The following is a 27853-nucleotide window of genomic DNA, read 5'->3' as shown; positions in this document are numbered from 1 at the left end:
CTCAACAGCTTACCGCTCAGATCAATGTCCTGTTGTAAAGCGTTTCATTAAATAACAGGGCAGGCGTATCGTCCACCTCACTTTCTCCCTTCCCCTCGTCTAAAAGCGCCGCATAGACGCCCGTTTAATGAGGCCATTTTATTTGCTGGAACGACATGAAAAACAAAAATGTGTCATTCTAACCAGCAGTGGCTGCTTGATTCCACGTCTTGCAATAAAACACTTCCTTTATTTATTTATATGTGTGAAGATGTCATGGTGAACTTGTTGTGAAACGACTTGGGGAGTCAGTTAACCACACCCAGTGATGGGGTGATTCTTCACTCTTGAATCTTGGGAGGGAACCCAGGCGTCTTTGAGGTGCTGGCTGATGGCTTTCAAACAGCATATCAAATGTTTGTGGACAGTGCACAGTGCGAGAGTGAAAGCAAGTTGTCCATCCCTTCTTTCCTAGAACTGATTTATTACATTCATTCATTTATTTATTAATTAATTTTTTTTTTGTGTAATGGTGTGCTATGACGCAGAGCAGACATCTTATGAACATATTTCACCTGCATGAACAGTCCCTTCATAAATCTTTTACACTTGCTTTGCAGTATATGTCCAAGTCTAAATTTTGGGGCTCATCCCATTTTTATTTTTATTTTTTTTAATGTATTTATTTTTCCATTTTTTTTATTGATTAATTTTTTTAATTTTTGTTTTTTTTTTATAACTTAGAAGTTTTTCACAATGGAGATGTTGACTAAAGATGACGTTGTTGGCACGCGTCAGAAATGCATGCATGGAAGGGAGTTAGTGTGACAGAAGTCGTCGGTACATATAGGATTAATATTTGACTTCACAGGTTGGTGGTCAGCATTTTAAAATCAGGGGCGAGTTCAGTTTAGACGCCTTTTGAAAAATGACGCATGTCATAAAAAGAATAAATAAATTAAAAAAAATAAAATAAACAAATAAACAAACAAATAAAAATATATATTTATACAAAAGCAAGAAAAGACAAGGGTATGATGCTAACAGGTTTTGAAAAGCGACCCGATCCAGGACAACATTGATGAATACCAAAAAAAAAAAAAACAAAATGGTAAGAAAATTTGGTGAATGAGGCCCGTTTTTTTTTTGTTTCATGCCATTCACGGGCCCTCGTGTGCCGCTTGTAAGACTGCTGTCACTGACTCGCCATGATGCCGCTAATTACTTCTCATCATATCCAGGCAGGTACTAATTAGGTCTTTGTTGCTTGCTATGATATTGTTGATACAATAGACATCACTCAGGCTGCAATTGTGAGAAGATTACACATTTTAATACAGCAGGTGAGAATTAGAACAATACGAGGGGGGAGGTGGGGAGGCCGCGTTTATCGGCTCTGTTTATTCATGACAGATACTGTATGAGTTTCATATCGTGATTGAAAATGACTCACTCGCTGGGCACAATCAAGAGTTCTTGACTGCCGCTGATGATCAAAATGGAAAACCAAAGTGACTCCCTTCTCAGTTGATATGAGGCAGAAACAAAACAACGAGCAAATTGACTTTTGCGGAAATCAAGAGCTGATTGCCGAGTAGCTTTTTTTTTTTGTGCACTTTTCTCATGCATAAATCGTAATAAGGATGCAAAATGCGCAGGTAATCTTGAAGAATACAACACTTAGGAGACTCTAATAGCTGTTAGGCTTGCAATCATTGGCCAAGGACACAAAGTATACACAGACAAATCATTTTATTTGTGATGCATCTTTTCCCTTTGCTAACTCGCATTCAAATTGGGATTGTGATCGTCCTTCTTGCAGAAAAATATCATTATTCAAATGTGGAAAATGACCTTGTTGAAGATCTCCGTCCGTGTAACCCAGAATCATGTTGCGACTTCTTTGTAAAAGCTATACAGTGAAGTCTCGGAGAGCAGTGGTTCCCAATTTATTTTATTTTACTTTAGACGGGGCTATGGTGGGTTTCACAGATGCAAGAAAAAAAAAGGTGCAGTACTTCCGGTATATTTATTACTCAAGGCTGAAAAATATTTTCTCTTGGAAATTGTCCGGATTGTCTATCTATGATGGACTCTTATATTAAACCTACAACCTAGCAAAATTAGTTAAAAAAAAAAAGACAATATACAAAAAAATTTAAAAATTAAAAAAAGAAATAAATAAAAAATAAAAAAATAAAAAAAAGGTGAGGGACCAAAGTCGTAGATTAAATTTTATGCTCAAAAAACTACATTTTGGTAAAATTTTTTATGCATTCTTCTAATCTAATTCATCGCGTTAAGGGTTAACACAAACAAATATACAAATCGCATTTCACAAGATCCGACACACAAAATGTAATATTCTGAGCGAACAAAAAGTTTCATTTTGAATGTAATAAATCAACTCCGAATACCAAACAAAGAAAACTGCTTTCTCATCAAGAAGTGGCCGATTGCTGAACTATCCTCATCGCATCGTAACCATACGAACCGTCATTTCCGAATACCCGAGCAGTGAATTACTTTAAACGTCTTTATTCCATGATGAAAAATCAACAAACCCGTCCGTCCACCCTTGAATGGCACCTCAACTCTTCCATCACTGAGAGCGGCGATTACGCCGCTCTCAGTGATGCAAACATCCTCTAAACGCCAGAACCACAATGACTTGCTCTCTTCATATCGAGAGATCCCACAGTGCCGTGGCAACACGAATCAAGTGGTGAAGTTGTGCTTAAAAACATTTGTCGTGAGCGCTCCTATTCTGCACCTCGATTGCCCCTCTCCATGTCGATGATATCAAACACAACAAATGCATACCCCTGTTATATTCTCTTGGCGACTTTTATCTGTGTTCATCTTTCTTAAAGAGTCTGGGGGGGGTGAAGTGGAAAGTGGTGGCATTTATTTGCTACGATACAATGGGGTGTGCACAATATCTTTGAAGAGTTACTTCGATGGATGTATAATACGGTGCTGGAGGAGCAGAAAGATGATAACGCTAACGAGCGCGGGAAAATATTGAGAAGAAAATGTGTTCGAGCCAAAAATCCATCACACATGCAAACAGTTTTATGCAATGTGGTCCAAGTGTAAAGCCCACAAACACAAACTAAAATGATCAAAAAGAGATAAAATAGCAGGAAAATCCAGCTGGTGTAGCGTTGACGGTGTCGTGTGACTAAATTCACAAGTTTAGATATAACCGTGACAGCAGAGCAAATGGGAGCTCTGGAAGTAGTTAAGAATTCCCAGATAAGACCAGCAGTGCGTTGCAAAACATTCCTCCTCCCACGGTTTAAGCATTTGAAGCCTGTGACTGACGGATCGGAGATCAGAACGTCTGGAAATGGGCCTTATGATTAACCTGCGACTTTAAAACACACACAGATGCAACACTGACCCAGGTAGTTGCGACCACACAGACCATGATGTAAAATGGTGGGGGAAAAAATAAGAATTGACAATTTATTCGAAAGAAAAATGTAGGCTTTGGACCAAAAGAGAGTTGCTATTAAACAAGTTCATAAATGTATAGACATAATAGCGAGTGTCTCATAATTCATCAAAGTCCAGACGCAAGTCACACAAGCGAGGCGAACTGCACTGTTAAATCCGTGCGCCACCGAGCAGCAGAACTGAGCTCCTTTTATTGCAACAGGTGGAGCTCGTTGATAGGGCGGTTCATTGGGAACCAGCTGGAAACCAGTCCGCCAACGAGGAACACAGGTGACAATCATAAGTGGGCTGAATGTAGTCAACATGATTTGTGACCCCCCCAAAAAAAAAGTTTTTTTTCAGTTCTGCATCAGCATTTAGTTGTTGAGCTATGTTTTGGCAATGCCTACAGATGCCCCAAAAAATAACAGAAATAACCAGAATTAGATGATATAGATATGCCTTCTAGTATTTGTTCGTCTTCATAAAAAGTAAATAAATAAATAAAAATAAATAATAAAAAAATACCTCACTTGTTACACAGAAAAATTGGTGTAAAGAGGAAAATTTTTTATTATCTGATAATTAAATAGTAATAAGCAAATTCATAATAAATTTCTTGAAAGGTCAACAAACAAGAATAAAAGCAGCTGAAGTCATTGTTGATGCAATAATTAAAATGTCTTGGGGAGGAAATTCCTTCTGTCTAAAAGAAGGAGAGCGCATTATTAAGTGCTAATATCCGGGGGATTTTCATCAGTCAAATCAGTGCCTCCATCCTCTCCTGCCATTTCAGCTTTCTTTCATGCCAACTTTGAGTGACAGAGGATGGATTGATGCGGGTGTTGACACGAGCCCATCTTCCCCGCCGATACATTTATTCCTCTCCGAGACAAAACGAGCCATTGTGCATTCAACAGACATTAGTTTTTTTTCCCCGGAGTAGCCAAAATGGCAAACCGAGTTGACTTATTCAGAACGTCCCAGCTCGGCGCCGGGCAACCCATTGTGCATGTGAGCTGATTCTGAACGACTCTAACACGCTGGCTCTCTGGTGTTATGTGGGCAGTGTCCCTAGCAGGAGATAAGTGCGTTGGCAGAGACGCGGTGAGGAGCCGCGAAACTGGCGTGAGGACCTCAGTGTTGAAGGGGCTGCGTCTTTTAGGAAGATAGGAGGGCGGACGTGATGAGTGACTGGCACCTGTTCTTGAAGCACCAGATGGCCAGGCGAGGGCTTGTGCCAGCAGGGTGAAGGGACCCTGTGTCCCCGTGTGCATCTGCAGCTTGTGTCGGGATTCTGGCAAAGTGGAGATGTTTGGCCAGCCGTCGCCCTTCAGCAGCCCGCAGTAGCGAGGGATGGAAATTTGAAATGGGCCTGGAATGAGTTAAAATGCACCTGATGCTGTGTCGACATGCAGGGAATCGGTGGCAGTCGTCCAAATCAGCTCTGAGAGCACGGCTAGCGAGGCAGAGTGGTATTGGCAGCTTACCGAGGTGAACTAGAAGTTGGGGGCTCATCAAAAAAAGTTGAGTTTAATTAGACAAGCGCCAGATGAGCTGTGGAGCCATGCAAGCGCTTTCATTTTCCACCCACTCCCTGATAATGTGTATGTCCCATAATCATGTTCATGCTTCGGAAAACAACTTTATAGGCATTCCAAATGTGAAACTTGCTGATAATTTTATTCAGTTATTTTTTGCAAGTTTATGGGTGATTTTTAAACATTTAATTAGGCTTTTGGTAGTTGACAGCGTAAATATATTCTACTTTACACACCAGTTGTCAGTCTGTCTGTATACTTTATTTGCCGACAGTCACAATTATCCCGTTACTAAGTAAATATGAGAATGTTGAATGTGTACGTCTGGACTGAATTATTTTCAATTATTCTTATACAAATATTTCTGAATTTAGGGGAATATTAAGAGGGGGAATTTAGAGAAATTTGTCAGCAGACATATCAGGACAAGAAAATGTGGTTTTACTTTTTCTGAGTGACTAGTGGCTATCAATGTTGGTTGCCAAATGTTGAATATATTTTTTTTTTAAACACAATGGGAACAATATTTGGGAGGGTGCTACATGTCTGGATTCCAAACAACAGAGATTTGCATGGTGGAGTTGATGGAAGGATGTGCAGTTCTCACAACAATACACAAAAACAGCCACTCAAGGTTCATGCAAAAAAAAAAAAAATATATATATATATATATATATATATATATATATATATATATATATTGAGAATGACCACCGAAAAATAAAAATCCCACGACATCACCACCACAGGAACCATGAGGTGACTAAAATCTACAACGAACCAACAAAGACTGCATGCTGAAATAAAATAAAATACGTTGGATCGCCTCCAATGATTTTAAACTTTTCCAGGAAGAGATGCAGTACATGTGCATCCAATAAATCCTCACAGATCAATGCTGCGGTTCTGGTGATGCGCTGCTCCCTCAGAGGACTTCTGTTCTGCCTGAATCAACAGCGGAAGGTGGATAAAGCCCACGAAGCCTGGCTGCACTTACGCTCTTGGTTGCATAGCCTTTAAAAGCCGCCACCAAGTCCCACGGGCGGCTGTCTGGCCGAGACTAAACACCTCAAAGACACCCCCGGTGATCAATATTTGAGCAGCTTTGTTCTGCCTCGGCTCCCCAATCCTTGTGATACGGGTCCTCCTTCCTCTCGCTGGGACGGGCGTCAAGACGTGGCCGGTTGTTTAAGGCCCGTTTCCGCGCAGCTAGGACATCGCGTGATCCATTATGAATGAAGCGGGGAATTCAGTGTCGAGTTGTTCACCTGTAATTGTAGGAAATGACGAGATAACATTGGTGAGGAGAGAACAAACACGCGTAACGAGGACAAAAACAAAAGACTGCGCTTTCACACCGTTAAAAAAACACGCACACAGTTACAAAAACAGGACGGTCCCACTGGATATATCCAGATAACGAGGATGAAGACAGACTGACAGAATTAAATATGTAAGGGTGTACAGCAGGGGTCACCAACCATAACATAAACACTCACCAAAAAAAAAAAAAAAAAAATAGTTTACTTTACTTGTTTTATTATTTTCGCATAATAATAACAACAACAATAATAATAATGAAACTAAAAATAAAAATAAAAAAATGAATGAAAATAAAAAAAATTAAAATAAATTGTTCCTCCAATGAGTATAATTAAAAAAAAAAAATAAATCAGATTTTTTTAATCCCTTTTGACTACATTAAGGTCCTCGAAACAATTTGAAATATTAGTTTTTCTTCACAAACCCACTTTTATTTCTTTACTTTTAAATTATTTTAAGTTTGGCGTTAATGTGTACATTCTAATCATGTTTTGTTTTCTCAGCTTTTGTTTTTCAATGTCATTCACTGTCGTGTTTGTAAACGCTTGTCGGTGTTGTCTTGGTGAAGAACATTGCGTTGCATTGTGCATGAAAGGTGCTGTATAAATAAAACAGCCTTGTCCAGTTAGTTTGGTGAGAAGCCGAAAGTTCGTGTGAGTCAAGGTCAGTTCTACAAACGGCGTACTGTTTATGTAATTTACCATTCCTGTTCAAGTTGACGGTGAGCTTGTTTCCGCCGTTAGGATTCAAGGCTGTCAGTGTATTGTTAGCTTGCATTTAAAGAAAAAAGAAATCTCTCTCAAGCATAATAATAATAATATATATATATAATAAAACTAATAAATAAAATATTAATAAAAATAATAAAAATAATAATAATAATAATCATCATAATAATAATAATAACAATAACAATAACAATAACAATAATAATAATAATAATAATGGCAATATAAATATAAATATAAATATAAATATAAATATAAATATAAATATAAATATAAATATAAATATAAATATAAATATATCAGTGTGTTGACTGTATACCGGACATCTCCAGCATTGCATGATCAAGTCCCCCTGAACCACCTGTCAAGACACTGCAGATATATTTAATTCACGGTTTCCTTGGCAACCCCTTCTTAGCGACCAGCGAGGTTTCAGCAAGAGACAGAGTGCAGCATTGCAGTCATGATTTACAACAGGGCTCTGACGCACTGATATGAACTGACATGCTTTATAGTGTCACTTTTTTTTTTTTCTGATGTCTATTTCGATCTTCCACATTAGGAGGTACATAATTGCAGTCTCCAAGGCGATGTTTTTTTGGTCAGGTTACGCACTGGACAGTTTGATCTACGGCAATGATGTGTAATGAAAAAGAGAGAAAAGTCCCAGATGGTTGGTGGTTCTGTGGCAGGTGGAAACGCTATCATTTCAAAAAAGTTTTATGGGCCTCTGATGTCGTAAAAAGAAAATTAGAGCGGCAACTACACGAGTAATCTGTTTTGGGGTTCAGCATCTCCATCATGGGCCAGCGCAAGCGACAAGGTGTCCTTTTCGAAGGTGATAAATCGATATTCTGAAAAATGTGAGTCTTTGTCTTGATGACTGCCTGTGTTGAGGTTTTACTTTATTCACGCATGAGCATAAATTAAAAATGAAAAACAGTACTTAAAGCGAAATCCATTTTGTCACCTGTGTCAACTGAAAATGACATCACAGACGCTCAGGGCTCAGGTTGAGTTTGTCGAAAAACTCATATTCCACAAATTTAATATTAATCAGAATTTCATGTTTAGACTATTGACGGCACATATAGAACACTTTATCGCAATTTGTTTGTTTGTTTTTTACGTGGGTTGACTTCCCCTTTAAGCTATAACATGCTTGAAGTAACAACTTGAACTTGTCCCAAACTTGTGTTGACAAGATCATGTGATATTAGTTAATTAAGCATTTACTGCAACTGCAATAACTACAACATTGGGGGATTCAAAAACTATTTTTAAACCATTAAAGTGGAATTTGGAATATTTTATTAAATACCTACAAACTTTAGAAGCAGCCGATAACACAATCTTTATGTTGTTTATATACACAGAGGGTGGGACTTTGGAAATAGAACAAATGAAAAAAAACATTAGAATAGCCAATCGACCATTTGGGAATTGTTTTATTGGCCATCATGTATTCTCACTTCTCCTTTTTTTTTTTTTAAACAGTTTTTAACGGTGGTCTGCTGTGCTCAAATTCAAATTTCTCCAGACAGCAATGCTTTCATGTCAAATTACTAGTCATGTTATTGACCATGAACAATGCGACCTACAGTGCAGTACGTATTGTCAGTACACAGTTTGTTTGTTATCAAATGGAACATATTCCTTTTCAGACCAAAATTAATTCCAAACCCACGCCTGAGCAGACATGCAGGTGGTTTGAGCACTTCTCCTTGACTGACCTTCAGAATTGTCTTGCACCAAACACAGGCTTTGTCTATTAAATGGCAGCAATTAGCGTCTGGGGCCAAGCTGCGGGGTTATTTTGGAGGTGAGATGGGGCAAACCGGGGGAAGATGTGGATCTCATGAGGAGAAGCCAGTCTTGAGCGAGCCACGGGGGGCCCCGAGAGGGAGGCAAGCTGAGGGAGAGCCAGAAGGTCAGGGATAATTAGAAGCCTTTGCGGCCCTCTCAAGAGGCTCCAGAGGAAGCCCGCAGATGGGTTCTCGGCTCCTCGATATCTTGGACAGAGTGATGAGCAGATACACAACCTGAAGGGGTGTCACCATAAAAGTGGATACAGTGGTCACAAGTGTAAATGAGCATGGGAGCTGACCATCTCCATTCTTTATTTTGACATTTATAAACCTGTTTTTGTTGTTGAGGAATTGAAATAGTTTTAGTGTTATATATATATATATATATCTATATATATATATATATATAGACGCACTGGGCTATAAGGCGCACTACAGCACATTAAGGGAAACAGACCAATAAAGCAAATAAATCAAACTTTCTACTCTGAAATATGGTATGTGCGGTCAGGTGATTATCATTTTTCCGCTTTTTATCTCCCTTTCGTCATGACATTACAAAACAAACACAACTAAAGCAAAGCACACTGCTGCTGAAGTGTCCCGACACATTTCTCACATGGACAGTTGAAGTATATGCGATATGGCGACCGACTTCGGTTGGACATTGTGCTACGTTTACCGCCTCTCTGAATTACTATTTTACAAAGAAAAGTTCAGTTATACTTTCACACTTGACTTTTAACACGAAATGCCGTTCTTATCACCTGGACTCATAACCGAGCATTGAGTTTCGCCTTTCTTGATGACCAAGTAAGAAGCAAATCTATTCAAGTAAATCATGTTTTCTCTGCCTCCGGTATAAAAAAAATGCAAAAGCGCTACGATAATAGTTATTAATGACCTGACATTTCTATTCCAACATACTCACACACTCGCTGTAATTTTACAAGGGGAGCTGAGGGAATCATTTCAAAGACGCTTGCGTTTTTTTTTTTTCGTCTGCAGGCGACACTGGAGTTGGATGCAGTCTGACATGTGAGACACGTCCACAGACAATGTTGACTGGAGTGACGTTCATTCTACTGGAACCAGTAATACCAATCAGTTAAATCCTTGACAGGCACTCCGGCGGGCCTCTCAAGGCTGTCTCGGCCCCAACCTGCTGATAGAAGCACTATTATTGGCCATAGCTGTCTGCCACTCACGTAACATCGCCATTAGGGGTGTTGATGGTCGACTTTACTATTGCTATTATATGATTCATATAAGAAGCAATCACTATCGCCTCGCTTGTCTTCCTGTGGCTTTTAGTCGTCTTTTTTTTTTTTTTTAAGCGACACTGAGCACGACATGCCACACAAATGACCTCGCTGCTTTATATTCTCACGTCGCTGCCTGCCACAACACCTTTGAGTGTTTTGTAGTCAGTGCAGTGGATGATGTAGAGACTAAACAAATGTGTAATGACAGAGGGTCAACTTTCTATTGCAGCTCTGACAGCCGAGGCGGTTGGGAAGAAATTACTTCTGATTGATATTTTGGCTCTTGTCACCAATGCAATTTCATCTGGTGATGGATGGGATTGAAAGTTTCTCCCCGCAGAGATTCTGTGTTTCGCTCCGACGCTTTGTAAATAAGCCATGTGTGTAACATTTTAATGACGGTTACAGAGGATGCGGGACTAACTTGGCCAAGCTATACCTGGAGTCAATCTTTGCACGATGGATTGTGTGTGTTTGCTGAGCTTCGTCTAATCTGAAGCTCAGTGTTTCGGCATGCTCGTTTAACTTCATGCGTGACATGCAAATATCAGCGAAATGTCACATTCATTAAGGGACGTCAGAATGTAGGACAGCCTCAAGGACTACAGTGGGTGCATGATACGAATTCGCGATCTGGGGTAGACCATAGCCGTCTGTGTTTATGTCCATTTGTGAATCGTTCCAAAAATTATTTTTTGGTCAGCGAGGATAAGAAGTTCTCACAAACTTGTCACAGCTACATCCATCTAACCATTTGAAAAGGTCAACCAGATGGTAGATACCTTCTTACTTCCGTGGAATGCCTGAGCTTAGAGGCGCATCCTGTGGCGTCCTGATGACTCTGTGAGCTCCAGATTTGGGCTTTTCCCTCATCCAGGCATCCATAAAGAACACAACTGTGTGTTTGTGTGTGTGTGTTTGTGATTGGCATGCTGCGGTTATGGCTAAAGGTGCTGAACCGATCATTAGCGAAATGGCATTCTAATGGTCGCCCAAGCTGTCTGTTTAGGGACGCAGAAAAAGAGTCACCCTTTTTAATGAGGCTTGGCGACCCCTCGTTAATTACACTCCACAATCTCCAATTGTTGTCATTGAAGTTTCACTTTTTCCAAGAACATTCAAATGGCCGTAGGTGTCAATTGAGCTCAACAGCTTGAATTATTTATTTATCAGCTCGCCCTGACTACTCTGTTAAAAATGGCAACAATAAATACCATCCTGACAGTGCATTGATCGAAGAGCTATCTGGAATCTCTTTGGAGAAGAGCGAGCACTTTAAAACAAATGAAGTAACCTCTTAAGAACTTCTCGAGAAGTCACGATCCATTCCAGTTTCATTGACTCTTAGAATCAATTCCCACAATTTATCGATTACGGATTATTTTCAAAGATCTAAAACTAAAAATCGATCCCAACGCGACGAATCGTAGGCCAGGTAGCAGCGAACAAAGAGGCTCGTTGGGTAGACACAAGCTTCACTGTGTGAACAGACATGAGCGGGTTCTGTATTTTAACCACTGGTGGATGGCGGTTGGCCATAGCAGCGAGAAATATTGATAGGCGTCATGCTCCGTGTTAGGGAAAATCAATGTGAGAGTGGAGGAAAAGACAAATGATTGATGGTAAGAGAGGGAGAGGGGAATTGAAATTATATATATATATATATATATATATATATATATATATATTAGATCTCACAACTTTCAAACCTAATGACATCCAGTTGCTTTACTCTAAGAACCAGTGGAAGACTACAGACGGACAGCTGGATTAGCAAAGATGAGGAAAACCGGGGATGTCAGAAATGTTGATGAGGAGAATAAAGATAACAAATGAGAGATGAAAAGGACAAAAAAATGGGAACGCAGCAGTAAAAAAAAAAATAAAAATAAAGGAGAGATGGCAAAGCCGAACAAAGAAAAGGAGTGGAGATAACATGAGGGAAAGATATATTTCTCGCACAAAGACGAGAGTCTGACGGGCGTATTATTCCAACGTGACCCCCTTCGTCACTCCTCTATCGTAACGGGTCCACTGCTTGCTATTCTCCCCGCAGACGCAGTTCTGCCTCTGCCGTGACACAGCCAGCTGAGTCTTGGGACGGGGGAGGCCTGCAGAACACCGACAGGCCACGCCAAAGCTAATTACCCCTTCGAGACATGAGGAGGCTCACTCAGCTGTGTCACACAGACACGCACACGCGCACACACACACACAATGTGAGCAAGATTTAACCCTCGTCTCTGGTGACAAAGACTTTTTAATGAATCAAAAGAGTTTTTTTTTTTAAAGGCATCTGGTGTCATCGTTCACCGTCCATCCCAGAAATCTATTTCAAAATAAAATTTCCTGTGTGGTCAATCGATGGCAATCAGGAACAACTGAAATGTGGCAAATGTTCCGATTTCAGATTTCCGATGCTTGAATGCATTTCATCATCCCATTTGACTGCCCTTGGATACTGATGTGTGTCTAATTTCATGTTTGCTGCACAACTCACGCACGGGGTGCATTTAGCTTTTATGGCACCTCCTCACAGTCTGCTAAATAATAACTGGAGAGACACGTCTCCCATCCAATTTGTTGAACACGCCTTCAGAAAGGCAGATGATGAATATTAGCCTGGATAAGTGGTGTGCTGTCACCATAAATAAATGATCATTACTTCTGCAGTTTGGGTGGCTGCTATATATAGATAAATAGATACATATATACAAACAAGGTACTCAGATAAGCAAAATTATCGGAGTGAAAAACAAGGAGTAAAGTATGTAAGTAGTAACAAACGCTAGGAAAAAGACAAGGACAAAGGGCATGAGAGATTCATCACGACAGGAGACACGGACAACTGACATGGACAATGAACCGACAAGAAGTGAAAGCAAACAGGGAACTAAATACAAACAAATTAACAAGACAACGAGGAACACCTGGACAGGACACAAAGGGTTGGAGGGAGCTGATTGGTTAACACCAGGGAATAGGACGACAAGCACAGGTGGACACAATCAGCAGACAAGACCCCAAAGGAACACAAGGAAAAACCTGAAACTAAATACTAGACCAAAATCAACAAACAGACCATGACAATATGGTTGTTGAATATGTATACATTCTTAGCCAGGGAAACCCCTTTGTTGCCGCGATTTAAGTCCCTTTCAGGCCTCGACCCTCCGGCCTTATTCACAAAAACTTTCGGCCCCCCCATATATATATATATATATACTTTTAAATACAACTACGACAGTCATCTGAACATGGCTCATCTGTGGCCGACATCAGGGAATTGCACCCCGCCCGGGGTGAATACTTAAATGAGCACAGCACACCATGCGATGCTTACTGCTCGAGCTCTCGCGGGAGCCCTTCCCCAAATGGTAGCACTCTCACTGATAAGTCAAATGTGTTAATTTGTTGAAGTGACTTTATTCGCCGTTAAGTGTTATCTCTCCTAACCTTAGTTCAGTGAACAAGTATATGTTATTTGAGAGCCGCAGCTGGATCATTGAAATAAAAAAAACAAACAAACGGGCAAAATCTATGATCCATGCTTCTCTTAATGCCAAATATCGGTGTGTCCTTAGCGAAGGTGTTTGGCTCTTTGTAATCATCATCGAATAGCATTGTTCAACTTGTCTGTGCCCTTTTGTTGGTGCCAATTTGTTTGTGTTCCAATGTCCCATTGGTTATCTGTCTAGACTGGACGTGCCGGATTTTCGCCACTTAATATAATCGAATAGCCCCTGATTACATCATACAGAAACTTTTCTCACCAGGACAATGTATGATTTCTACGATCAAATAAATGAAGCCTTCAACTGCATTTTGTATCTCGGCACTCCCTATTTTCCCTTCACCGTGCACTTTTCCCCTTCCCTGCACATGCATGAGTCGTCGCCACTATATTTCATTAACACCAAAATGAGGCCGAGCTTGATCGAGCATGCTACTAGAGACCCTTAATTTTCCATTTGGCTTTTTTTTTTTTTTTTAATAGCAGACATGAGAGTTCTTGCACTCTGAATCTTAATTGGAAAACTAAAACATGATGAACGCGTGCATTCAGGGGCAATCCAATCACAAGACCCTTGGAAACCAGATGGCTTTGAAAAGGAGGGGATTTTTTTTTTTTTCACCAGAATTCTATGAGCTTTCTTTTGCCACTGCACCGGGTGCCTATTCATTTCTCTTACAGCACTTTTATTGCGCCTACTGCCCAAAACAAACAGCAATAAAACCAACGTAACCATGGATACACAAGGGCCACATCTTTCTTTTCCCCCTGGTTGCCAATGCCATTGAAAGATTATTCTTTTCAATTCGAGAGGTAAGAGTTTTGCACTGCACCCTGGTTCTTCAAGGTTACGAATGGTGTGCGGAATGGAAACAATGCACCGCACCCTTTGGAAGAAATAAAGTAGCAGCCACCAGGGTGATATTGAAGAAGTTATAGTGACTTTTAAAACATTTCACCAGGAGTGAGAATTTTCCAATATAGTTGCTTTGTTTTTTTCTCACTAGTTTGCGTTATTACAAGAGGGAGAAGAGTCACATTTTAGCGCGTCACCCTGATTGACTGAACGTCTAATCCCCTCACAGAGCTAATGAACACATCAGCTAATTAGAAGTGTGCTTTCACGTGTAGAAAATAACACACGCAGCCATACATGATCCACGTTTATCTTCTCTGTGCGGTAGAGCCTGAAGTCATCGCTGTATTTTTCTTGTATTGTTTTTTTTCCCAACGTGACTGTTGTTTTCCTTGCTGCGGGTAATTGTCAACCTGCCATGTCTTGTACAAAATATCTTACGTAAGATGAGGAAGGAGGAGAAAAAAAATAAGCAGACAAAAGTATCAGTGGCAGCAGTGAGACAATGTTTAAAATAAATATTTCGGGAAAAGGGCACGCGCGATAGATACTTTCACATTCAAGCGGCAAGTCGAGCTCCTCAATGTCTCTCGTTGTCCCTGAGCACAACCTCAAAGGCGGCTGTAATAGATTCTCCTCACACCTTTCCGTGAGGTGACCTGCCCAGAGGAGGGAGAGGAGGCCTCTTCACTAATGATAGGTATGAACGGAGAAATGGACGGATTGGGTACGGCTTGCATTTTTTTAGATCATGAATGAAAAGACATTAAAGACACTCGGGTAGACAAATGAAATATGATGGGATATATTGTGATACAAATAAAAATAAATTACGGTGCACACGTCATACAAGTGCGATCAAAGGACATTTGAAAAAAAATATATTATGAAGAGAGTGCGCCGTACGAAGTGAGAATGCTGAGAATAAGGTTCAATAATAAATAAATGAAGAGTGTGAGCCATTTATAGCGCTTCTCATTGAATTTTTCAGCTGTTGTGGCCATTGAGTGCATGCATTTTATTCTTTTCATTTTTTTTTTTTTGTTTTCTCATGTGATTTCGCGTGAATAAGAAAAAAAAAGTGAAGAGACACACAAACAAAAAAAAAAATTTAAAATACACCAGCAAATTAAAAAAAAAAAGAAAAGGTTCCTTTGGGAATGACTCTTTTCCTCTTGTCATACTTGATAATGTCCCCAGCTATTGCTTCAGAGCAAAAGGGGTTATTAAGTGAGTTGTAATCCACAGGCTACAAAGACTTGAAGTATATTTATTTCCTCTCTTCTGTTTGTGCCATTGCCGGGAGACTTGGAACAGCAAGAGATTTCATTATCCTCTTGCATTGTCAGAGCTGCTAGCAACAAAGTCACCAGGCAACAAGGCTATACAGTACCAGACTTATTTAAAAGTGTTTGCTTCCTACTTTCAGGAACCACTTCTGTACACAACAGCGCACTCCCGTCCCCCCCCCCCCAAAATCCCCTCCTTTTTGAGTCTTTAAATCAGCCCTAATCCGTTTGGGTCCGACCAAAGTCCGCTAAACAAACATAATGGACAATAATCAGCTCTGCAGCAGCGAGTGTATTGGCTTAGTTGGTCACGCTCAGATGAACAAACAAAGTAAGAGTGTTTTTTTAATAAAAGAGGTAGTTATTAATCTGATCATCTCTTGTCCCTTTTCGGCACACACACAATTGCACGCATTGAGCCAAACAAAATGGTTTCAACTGGATAGTTTGATGTCATAACACATGGAATTCAATTAATCCTTTATGTTGTGAGTTGTATTTTTATTTATTTTTTTTATAGTTTAGGTTGGTGTGTCATCAATCACGCGTTGACTGTTGTTTTATAAACAATTTAAAAATAATATTTTTGTAGAATTTTTACTTCACAATACTTACCAATATTGTCCGACAACCAGTACACCGTCTACTGCCCGAAGACAGCTGGGATTGGCTACAGCACACCTGCGACCCTTGTGAGGAAAGCGCAGCTTGGAAAAAGGATGGATGAATACTTACCAAGGAGTTTTTTTTTAATCTGGCACACAATAAAGCATTTAAAAAAACTAATACTAAAGCTAACTAAAACTAAGGTAAAACTGCTTTTGACAAAAAAAATTAACTGATTAAAAATAATTAAATAAAAATAAATAATCTCAAAATTAAATAAAAAATAACTACAGTATAATTAAAATGCCCAAACTCTAATAACCCTGGTTACAGTACACACCAAAAACAACAAAAATATACAATGCATGGGTTGCTTTTATTTTGTACAAATACAAATGCGACATTACTTTCAATGGACTTTATTGTCATGAGATCTGGCAAAAGACAAGACTAGAGAGGAAATAAAATACTGATCAGTCATCATACGTATAAGCCCCTGAAAATAGATGCTTCGCAATTCTTTAAGAGTTAACCACTACATTTGAGTGGAACTCCCGGAATTAAGATGAAACACTGTGAAACGCTTGACTAAGTGATAGGAATGGTTCACCTGGAAATAACTTCCTCGTTTCTCCTTCCAAGCCACTGATGTGAGCATCCGCCATCACTGACACACCATGTCCCTACTCTCTTTCATCCATGAATCTGTTTCAACTGCTGACTGGAACCCGTCATGGGTTCTCACGTCCAGTTCTTTTAAGAATAAGCCATCACAAGTCTGTGTGTCTCTCTTCCTCTTTTCATTCCTTATCACGACCGAACCACCTGCCCTAACTGTCATAGACTCTGCTCGACCGAAGGTTCCGCTTCCCCCTATGCCCCCAGCACCTCCTCATAGAAAACCCCCCCACTCGCTGCGGCTCCTCTTAAACTATAGCAAACCATCAGTCAAATCCTGATGGCGGAATTTAATTTGTGTATGTGTTGGTACCGGTGCATTTGGTGCAGCAGGTAAGCTACGGTCTCCTGAATAATAGATTGACCGTCTCTTATTGTGAAAATAAAACAAAATAACATGCACAAGTACGAATCAACCCCAAAAAACTGCGGAGAGATATTATTCAGCCTAAAAATATGCGAGGAAAACACTTGAGTGCCTTCCTAGCTACGGCTCAAGTAACCCACCACTCTTTGATTCCCAAACGTCGAACTCAGCCATCCATTCCTTGCACTCACAGCACAGCCGCTCCTTCGACAGACCCCCCCCCCCCCACACACTTATCTGTCATGCCTTGGATAAGGTGTTGCTGGGCAGAATGACTGACTGCCTTCAAGGCTCTACTTGAGCCGGTTTGGTTTACCGTGCAGCCACCAAAGTGTAATGCAGGGTGACGTTACCGCACGGGAAGAGGATGTAACGTTTCATCACACTCTAAATGTATTTTATCAAGCGCGGCGATGTTAAAGATGCATTAGTCATACACAAACTATAAATACCCTTCAAACTTGGATGGCTGAATAAAATATATAGTACCTGCGACTGCATTACTAAACTGTTTACCACAATGGGTCATTAGATTGACGGTAAACTACAGCAGGAGTGATAATGTGTTGCAAATTGCAATACAATTTTTTTTTTTTTCCTGCGCTGCTATGAAGGACTCTGGGGTAGTCTTTTCATCGCGCAATAAACTTTAATAGTGTTATTAAACGGAGCAGAGTATTTACTGGATGTAATAGTGGATCCATTTGAATTGGCCAAGTAGGCAATGGATGTTTAATGGATCATTGCTTTACCAGCTGGATACATGTTTCGGAATCAAGAATTATGTAACCATTTCCGTCGTTATATCAAATGAATAAGAATTGCAAAGAATAAAATTAAAAAAAAAAAATAAAAATTTAGGGAAAATGCAAAAACTGCTTTAGTTGGCGAGAAACTTTCAGTATTCAAGTGGATCTTTCAAAACGGCAGGGAGAGCGAGATTTCATCAACTCAAAAGGACAGTGTGAGTTCCTGCAGAAATAAAAACAGAGCGATGACTCAAACGATGACCCCGATGCGACAGATAAGACACAATGCCTCCGAGATTGTTCACTCACCGACACCCAATAATCAATGAACTTTGAGTTTAAAAGCATCAGATGAGTTTCTAGGACATGCCACTGTTAGAAAAAAAAAACCATTTAATTCTTTTGGAATAACCTAAAAAAAAAACGTCTACCCATGATTTACGTCTAAGCATATGCAGGATGAACAAATTGAAATCCTAATTGTTCTGTGTCATTCATATGATTATTTAAAAACTATTTATAGATTTTGCTATTCAGCAAATGACTAAAGAAGAACGAAGGCATTATATTACCGCTGCTACATTGAATCGCCGAGTTAACATGAATTCAACTGACTTGTCCCTGCTTTCATGCGGCGGGAATATTTCAACACAATGGATCCGATGTTGCTGCTCCGTAGAAAAAACTGACAATACATGCAAGAATGGTTTAAGGACATCTCGTGGAATAGCTTATAATATACTGCATGAGTGACATCGTCATTGTACTGTACACCAGCGGCATGTTTTCATTTTACAGTTTGACCTTGATATCTGAAAGCATCGCGTCATGTGTGAACGACTTCTTGTGCGCACGTACGAATGTTATATGCTGACAATGCTTGACGGACTCGACTGTTGTGTTGTTCCAGGCGTCACACATATACAGCCTCAGCATTTAGGAGACTTAAAGACAAAAGAAAGGGCTGACGTTACCTATCATTAGATGCCGCCTTGTCTTTCGTAATCCCACACTTTCCGATGGGAAGAAAATGCTGATGAAGCCGCGTGAAGCAGAACAATACAAGACGGAAAGAGAAGCGGAAGGTTGCGAGGCCTTCCCTCCTGGTTGGGTGAAGGCGAAATCCTGACGAGGCAAGCAAACTCCTCCTCGCCAACTTTGTGTTTCCAAGACGCATTTGACTGGATCAGCATTCTAATGAAAGACGGTGATGCCCTAAAGCTTCGTTGGAGTCCCGTTTGTCTCTTTTGTTAATATGCAACTTGCACCTTGCAGGAAAAGAAAGCACATCACATAAGCACGTCTTGCCAGTACAGAAAGTTTACCCGCCATCAAATTAAATGCGACGCAACAAGAAAAATAAGTGTGTGACGAGGTGAGAGAGGAGTCACGTTGATTTGATTTATATATTTATTTTTTTATTTCCCCTTGCTTAACACTTTTTCTTGCTACCTTTCATCCTATGGGACCTGTCTGAGCGCCATAATCCTTTGGATCAGGTATTGAATCATCAAAAGCAGAAAATGGACTCCAGGCAAGACCAGTCATCAAACCTGGAGAACATTCACATCCCAAAACTTCAAAAGTTTTGCCCATCTGGAACTTTTGAAACAACCTGAGGCTCTTTTATTCTTCTTTGCATGTGTGTGTGTGTTTCGCCGCTTATGTATGAGAGCGTTTTCATTTGGAAATGAAAACGGCGCTGGCCAGCTGCGACCTCATGCTTGTCAAGGCCTCGGCTTGTTGACCAGGAAATCTTGGAAATATTGTTCTGCTGTAGATAACCAAAAGACTTCGACAATTTGCTTTTTTTTTAATCAACTCCCCTTTTTTTTTTTATCTGATTTTAGTCTTCGGCTCAGCATGTAACTCAATGGTACCTGCTCACAAAGAAATCCACGCTCTAACGCCGTCCCACTTTGTCTCGTAAGACTTCACATGCTGCGTCTTTGGCCCACTGAAAAGCAACAGAAGGGCCTCCAAAATAATAACGGAGTCGTTACACCCACTTGGGTGGTCCGACAGGAATGATGCAATGGTGGCATTTGCCTGAATGGGGACCTCTTTTCAAATGGTCTTGTACTCTCATTATCCTTCACCTTTGTGCTCTCGCTGAGGTATAAATTGCTACACGGTTTGGGATTTGTGTTTTTCGCCCTTTAGAGATGGACCTGCATTTTAATTTCCCTTGTTGCCAAGTTAAAACTCAAACTTGCCTGGATGTGCGATTGTACATTCCAGTTGCGCCCAAGCAAAACATTGTCAATTGTAACAGCAAAACCTGCAAATCACTCAAGTGAACAAGATTCTTGCTTTGATAAATGCCGACAGGTTTTTGCTCGGTGCGTTGTATATCAAACACAATCATCAGTAGCGGAATTTGAAGCTGCGTGACCACATTTGAGCGTACTCATCACTGCATTAAATACATCCCTAAATTATATGACTGAACAAGCTCGAGTCTGTCTATCCCGAAAGTTTGGCCAACAGCCCATGAAATTACGCCTTTCGCATGCAGCAGCCTGTGAACCACTTGGCAAGCGACGGCTAGATGGTGAGATGAGGCAGGGTTCTGATAAACGAAGCTGGCATTTGTTTGAATGCTCGCCCATTGCCTCTGGGAACCAGCTCTGGACAGCCCACAAACGGACACAACCAGTTCTCCACCTGTTCCTTCCAGTGAATTCATGTCCTTTCCAAAAGAATGCAAATCAAAGTGACTTTATCATTTCTGTCACAAACAACAGGTTTTTCTTTTTTGAATGAAAGATTGCCGTCTATTTTATCACCCCAGAACACATATTTACTTTTGTTTTCATTTCATTTCTCTTGCTGCATGTTAGGAGAATAGAATCAAAGGGGCAAACCCTCATGGAATTGTTCTATGCTCATGCTGTCTTCACGTGTAAATACGAAGCTGTCATGTGCAAACTCACAGCTCGCATGGGGAATGTGGGCCACACATGCGCCTTTACAGGTCCTGATTCCATTTCCGGCCCGACCAAAACACATCTTACTTGAAGGTAACCCCCAAAAAATATAAAGACAATTTTATCTTGCAGAATCTAATATTTTCTAGAACAGGCACGGGCAAACTACGGCCAGGGGGCCACATGCGGCCCGTCAAACGTTTTAATCCGGCCCGCCAAACTTGAATGAAATTAAATGAATAAACCTTGTTAATGTTTTATTTTCTAAATATTGTGATTTTTCAAAGACATATTTATTGTTGTAATACTTTTGTTCACTTTCAATGTATTTTTTTTCTCCAATGAGGTGAGGTGACCAAAACAATCCATCCATCTGCTCCTGGTCCGGCCTCTCTGTCAAATTTTCGAACCCAATCAATCAAAAACTTCGCCCACCCCTGCTCTAGAATCTAATATATAAAATTCAATGCAAAGATCTGCCTGCATCAAACCGCAACAATTACCACAATATTGTTTAACTAATTCTTCTCTGTGCATTGTTAATTACATATAGAAGGGTCGCAAACAGCTTATTCATAATGATGTCCCCTGGGCCCCTGTGTGCTTATCCTGTAGTGCGCTAATGGGGTTACTCCTCTGTGGATTTCCTTGCAGACAAAACCAAATATGCCTCATCTGGGTAAACAGTGAAGATTTACATATTCAGCATTACAAACATGACCTAAATTTGTAGCATCAAAGAATTTCAGTACACTTCGGAATAGCCTTGAAGATCACAAAGTTTGAAAAGGTATAAAAGCATGAAAATGTGTCAGCCGCATATTTTAAATCAGTGTATGAGTCATTCATTTGTTTTTTAATATAAATAAAAAAAAGAAATAATAATAATAATAATAATAATAAAAAGACGTGCGTGGTCAATATTTGTTCCAGAAACAAATGTGACCGAGGTCCTTCAGTGGCCGTGCACCAGCTGGTGACGTCACACTTTAATCATGCATTTCTCAAATATATTTTTTGCCTCTTTTTTTGTTTTTTACCGCTGCATATTTTGATTTAAAAAAAAATGAAAAGGAGAAATGTAAACGTTCCACTGCTGTTGCGACGGCAACTTCTTGCGGCAATGTGAATTTATTTTATTTTTTTTATTTAGGGAATCAAAAAAAAAAATCTGGTACCGACACCGTTATCTGTTCATTGGTGCACAAAACCATGAATCAGAAAATGAGTCATTATCAATTCTTTTCATTTTGTTTCATTTTATGAATATTGACAAACGAAGTCTTTTTTTTTTCATTTTGTTTTTTTGCCATTCTCGCAATAAAAATGTCACTCTCCAGCATACTTGCATCATATGATAATTTAGAAATAAAACTACACAGACCATATATCGTTTTGTACTCTTTTTTTATGAGTACGATGTGATGTTGGTTTTTCTTACAATTGCGGATTTGTGTAGCAACAAACACGAGGAAAGAAATGAATAAATCACGCGAGCAAAAGATCTGTTTTTCCTTTTATAATGTATTCTCTATTCTTTCACAAGTCACCTTCTTTCCCAAGGCTTCTCAAATGTCACGCCTGCGCTCCGATAGCTATGATGTGCGCCATTTCACCTCTTTTGTGCTCTCCGAAACCCACACACGATTCCCTTGTTTCAGTTTTTTTATTTTTGTCGTCTCCATGTCATTCTCGTCACCAACATTCCTTCGTGTCATCTCCATTTCCACAGAACAAAAGCAACGGTCATCACAAAACGGTACAATGCAAACCACCTTTCATTTCAACACAAAGGTGATAACAGCATTCTCCATCGGGTTTATGAGAATTTGACAGTGATGCAAAGCCAAGGAGCAAAAGCAAAAAGGCTAATTCCAATACTGTTGATTGTGTGGCCGAGGTTGGCTGCGGCTAATCGTCAGAGTTACTGTAGCCAGCCTCTGGTACCACATTCAAGCACTCAGCACCTGCAACTCACTACGCTAATTTTGGCTTGATTGTCATCAGAGCTCATCTGCTTGTATTCTAGAAACGCTCCAATTAAGACTTGGGTGGCTGTTAAAATCGCAGTATCGTGCCATTTCCAACATTGACAATTATGTGGAATATAGTTAAATCATTCAAACAGCTGAATGTCATCAGTTGCTCAGTCGGATTGCATTTTCAACATTAATGCCACAGCGTTAAAAAGCACCACTGTCTCCGGTAATGTATACCAATGCAAAGTTGCCAGCTTGCGGCTATCATTCCCACGGTCTTTGTTTTTTTTTCGCCTCTCTTGAAGAGTCAAAATGACTCCATTAATGCAGAACCTATTCCTTGTGAATCAAAAGGAACACCTCACCCAATGTAATGATTGCCGTTTCTCTCTTTGCCTCTGGTGCTTTGCTTTCACTCATCACAGAAGGAGGTCATGGAGGTGGGGTTGTACAGTATGTAGCAATCTCGTTTATATTTCCTTTTATTGACTATATAGAATTTGTGGGACGGTAGAGTACTTGCACATTTTTCGACAATTCTTGGTTGGTAAAATTATCGCTCCATAAAATGTCCCGAACAAGATTCAGTTGTTCGGTCTTGGGGGTGTTGGGGCAACGTAGCTCATTTAGTTCATAGACAGCATTGGTCAGTTTTATATATTTGTTTTTATTAAATCTAATTCGATTGTGAATGCATAATGATTTTCTGATCTTGTCTCAGATTGGTTGTTTTTCCTCAGGTGCGGTGTTAAAACGCTAATCCGAGGTACAAGATGGAGCTGTTTTTTTTTTTCCACTGATCCATTTTCTTCATGCACTGCTGTCCATTTATATTGACATGACAAACAGGAATTTTGTTTTGGAACGATACAAACTCCACGTTCCATGTCTCTTTGCATAATGGTCACATGTTGTGGGAATCTTAGCACAAAAGACTCAATCCCAAATTAGGCCAATGTGAAAATATCGTGAACCAACATTATGCTGATGCTATTTTTTTTTTTGGCAAGGACCCAGAAAAAGTATATCATGGGCATAATAGGATAATAAGAAACACTAATGCCACCCCCAAAGGACTGGCACCTGCTTTTTATACACTGAAGGAAATTACAGGTTATGGTACAAATACAAATTAACAACGGCTGTATTTTTGACGTGCTTGGATAAGTATGCCATATTTTTTCACATAAGAAGGCTATTCACGCTTTATCTGTAAAATAAAAAAAATAGAAGAGTGAGATGAAAACAGGGTTCTTAGGGAAAGGAATGGGGGGGGGGGTTCCTTTCATATTCACTGCATGTTATGGAAAGTCATTACCCACAACAATAGAATTTCTGCTCTATTTGCTTGACATATTTTCCCATCTGGTCTCTTGAGTGTGCCCCCCCCCCCTCCCCTGACTGGAGTCTCGTCCTTACGTTTGTTCCAAGTACCTCAAAATCTCACTAAAGATGCATTCTGAGCACAAGACTGGCAACCAGTCCAGTGTGTGCCCGGGCTCGCACTCACTGCTGGGATGGATGCAACCCGAATGAGGACAAGAGGTACATAAAAAAAAAAAAATACTGGATGGATGGATTGTAAAACAAAACAAAATCTATTATTAACTTGTGCCAGGTTGAACAAACTTTGCGGTTAGGTCCATCCATATATACGTAATGCTTGGTCATTAGCGTGCCGCGCACCGTGTCTGTCATTCATCTGGAACACAATGGAGCTTTTTAAAGTACCCAGTGAGAGGCTGAAATTGCTTTGAGGTTGAACTCAGTGCAATCAAATCTGATTGCCCTCCAACAATTAACCAGCACTGGGGAAAAAAAACAAAAAAAAAAACAAGACGCGGCGATGGTTCCAAACAAAACATTTGACAAACTACTGTAATAACCCAGTCCTCCCACTGAAAGCCCAGCATGTGGGAACCGTTCGAAAATGGATGGGAGAGTTCTCATCTTTCCTCCCATCTCTCTTTCCAGTCGCTTATTTTTGTGTTTTCCCTTCTGCGTTCTCTGAGCAGACCCAGAGTGGGAGGAAAGGGGAAGGCTTTCTGGCACTTGTGGTTCAGAAAAAAAAAAAAACAGGACCATAATACATCATCAGCCCGCTCCCCAGGCTGTCATTGATCACTTTTTTTTATTTCTACAGAGCATCATCCTGTTGCGCAAGTAACCGAGAACCACATGTTGACAACTTCAAATTTACTCCTCATATAGCTGCGGGTTATTTTTATGCTGATGAACATATCCTCGATTTTGAGCTTGTTTCCTTTCTTTACGTGCAGAAATTCAAGCCCATTTTATGCAAATGTTGTTTGCGCTGTTTACCTGAAATATGAAGACTCCTTCCATTTTCTGTTCTGACCAATTTTGACATTTTAAATGTATACAAAGTTATCTTCACCTCATATCAAAACAAAGTTGGAATTTGTTTGATACGACACAATAAATACGATTAATTTAAAAGGACAGCATTAGTTTCTGTCATAAAATTATGAAAAAATAACCCTACTGTATATGTCCTTTTCATGATACCTAAACATTCCCTCCCAAGTAATAATAATAATAATAATAATAATAATAATAAATTAGATTCACAGCTGGCAAAGGCCAATTAATTCTCATTACCTTTTTGGCCAAAAGTGCAAAGCTGTAGGACCCCATGGGGGCTCCTGTTTCCTGACCATATAGAAAAGAACAGGGCTCACAGATCATTGAACTGGCTTTATGAAATATTTCCTGAGAGGCTTGGTGACAGTAGAAGTGTCAGGTCGATCATTTCATTTTGTGATGAAAGCTTGTGTTGAAAACTCACCCTTTAGACCTTGATCAGAGAAGGTTGTTTGCTTGTTCGACAACGAAAAGGACACCATCATATTTTGTATATTAAAAAAATAACAATAATAAAAAAAAAATATATATATATATATATATATTTCAATACATTTTTTATATATTTATATGTATTTATTTATATATTTATTATATATTTTCATATATATATATATATATATATATATATATATATATTTATTTATTTATTTTCTGAATACATAGAAAAGTTTTACCTTCCATCACTATAGCAAACGCCTCTCTGAAACAGGCTATTGACTCTCAGTCATGCTATCAACAAAATCTTCACTCTGAGTGGACTCATTCTTGATAGCAGATGGAAACCAATTCAGCCCTGATCCCCATATATGAGATGATAATTTAGCCTGGCAGGGGTGGACAGGAATGAACGAAGCGATAAGGAAGTCCAGACCTCGTCGTCACTGCACTGCCCGTCGTCACAGAGAGGCAAGACGTGTGACAGATCGCGAAATTAACATCGTGCTCCTTTCTGACACACATATCGGCGCTGCACAAACAGAACTGCCGCCCAGAGATAGCAGGCAAACCAATCACCATGAGAGATGGATGCTAGGGTGACGGATGTAAAAATGAAACGGTGGAAAAATGTAATGCATTTTTTTTATTTTGGTGAATTATATGACCTTGCACAATTATGTTTTCTCACTGTTTGTGGACTAGTTTGCCCAAAAAAAAAAATCATAAAGTCTAAAACGTTTTAATTAGGTCACTTAACAGTGTCTGTAAACTGAGATAAATCATCACTAACATTTGTGTGTCCATTGTAATTCCAACTTTACTCTCAAAATATTAGATTTTTTCTTAAGCAAATTTCCATGGCATCACCGCTGACCAAAGCAATATTCTGCATGGTTGAGCTCAATTTTTTCAGAATCCCGGTGACTTTGCTACAACCGATCTGGGCATTGTACTGTACTCCCTTTTTGAGGTACAAAAGATAGCTAAGTGAAAATGTCATAAACGGCACCGGACAAAATGTGACAAAACCTTTTTTCAAATTCATTTAAGTCATATTTGCAATTTTCTACTTCACAGCAATTAATAAAACCACATAATAATATTCAATCCAAGATCATAAACAGTAATAAATAATTCTCAGCTTGGATTAACCGTGCCGAAAACAATGAAGATTATTATGTTTGTTTGTTATTTTACAGTTGTTAAGAACCGCACTACATCATATTTTGGTTCACTTAAATTACACTGGCTAAGTGAGTTGCCTCTCTCATTATTTTTCTCTCACTGAAAAATAAGCTTCATCATCTCTTCTTATACAGCACATACATTTTGATGTACTCTTGCATTGGTTGTAAGATAAATTAAGTCCCAAACCCACACGGCAGTGTTAGCTTTTCTCTCCACAGCAATTGTAGAGCTTTTTGTGAAATGCCACATTGTATTTAAGTGTTACGCTGTGACAATGCACTTGCTGGGTTCAGTAATATTTACAGTGTATGATTGGGGAGGGGGGGGCTTCAATATAGCCTCTAATATTTAGACACCCAGGCTGTCTCATAACACCAGGCCACAGGGAATCCTGTGGCTGTCTTGGCTCAGACGTTATACTGTACCGTATATTGCACGCTGTTGTCACGATGATTTAAGCGCTACCCGGTGAAAGCTTTTGAACTCAGTGAGTGGTGATATGTAAAGGATAATAATGCTACATTTCAGAAAAAGTCACAATTTACAGATGGAGAGCCAATGAAATACTGTGCATATTTTTCCTAGGGTGCTCAGTCGTCACCCCCCCCCCCCCCCACCGCCCCGTTTGCCAGACGTATTCTCAAACTAACACACATCGCTCGATAAAACTCTCAGCCAGGGCTCACATCGGTCACGCACCATCCTGACTGATGGCTCCCTCAGCAACCCTCTGAACGACTGCGTCCATAACCATTTGAGAATATGGAATATGAGCAATAAGCTTAC

The 27853-nt window shown here is 39.8% G+C and overlaps 1 protein-coding gene across 1 annotated transcript in view; it reads right to left on the bottom strand.

Annotated features, from left to right (window-relative positions):
• Window positions 1-4147: 4147 nt before the first annotated feature.
• The window catches only part of LOC148318297 (partitioning defective 3 homolog), a 244398-nt gene continuing 220692 nt past the window's right edge, over window positions 4148-27853 (bottom strand). The window contains exon 24 of the mRNA XM_088283027.1: window positions 4148-6229. Within this exon, the coding sequence (XP_088139153.1) occupies window positions 6226-6229 (4 nt within the window). The 3' untranslated portion in view covers window positions 4148-6225. The remainder of the gene's footprint in view (window positions 6230-27853) is intronic.

This window comes from Idiotropiscis lumnitzeri, chromosome 19 (assembly GCF_059441095.1).
Source record: "Idiotropiscis lumnitzeri isolate Australia: NSW breed Sydney's pygmy pipehorse chromosome 19, RoL_Ilum_1.0, whole genome shotgun sequence".
Lineage (NCBI taxonomy): Eukaryota > Metazoa > Chordata > Actinopteri > Syngnathiformes > Syngnathidae > Idiotropiscis > Idiotropiscis lumnitzeri.
The sequence above is the reverse complement of the archived record's forward strand: the minus strand, read 5'-3'. Positions and strand labels throughout refer to the sequence as shown.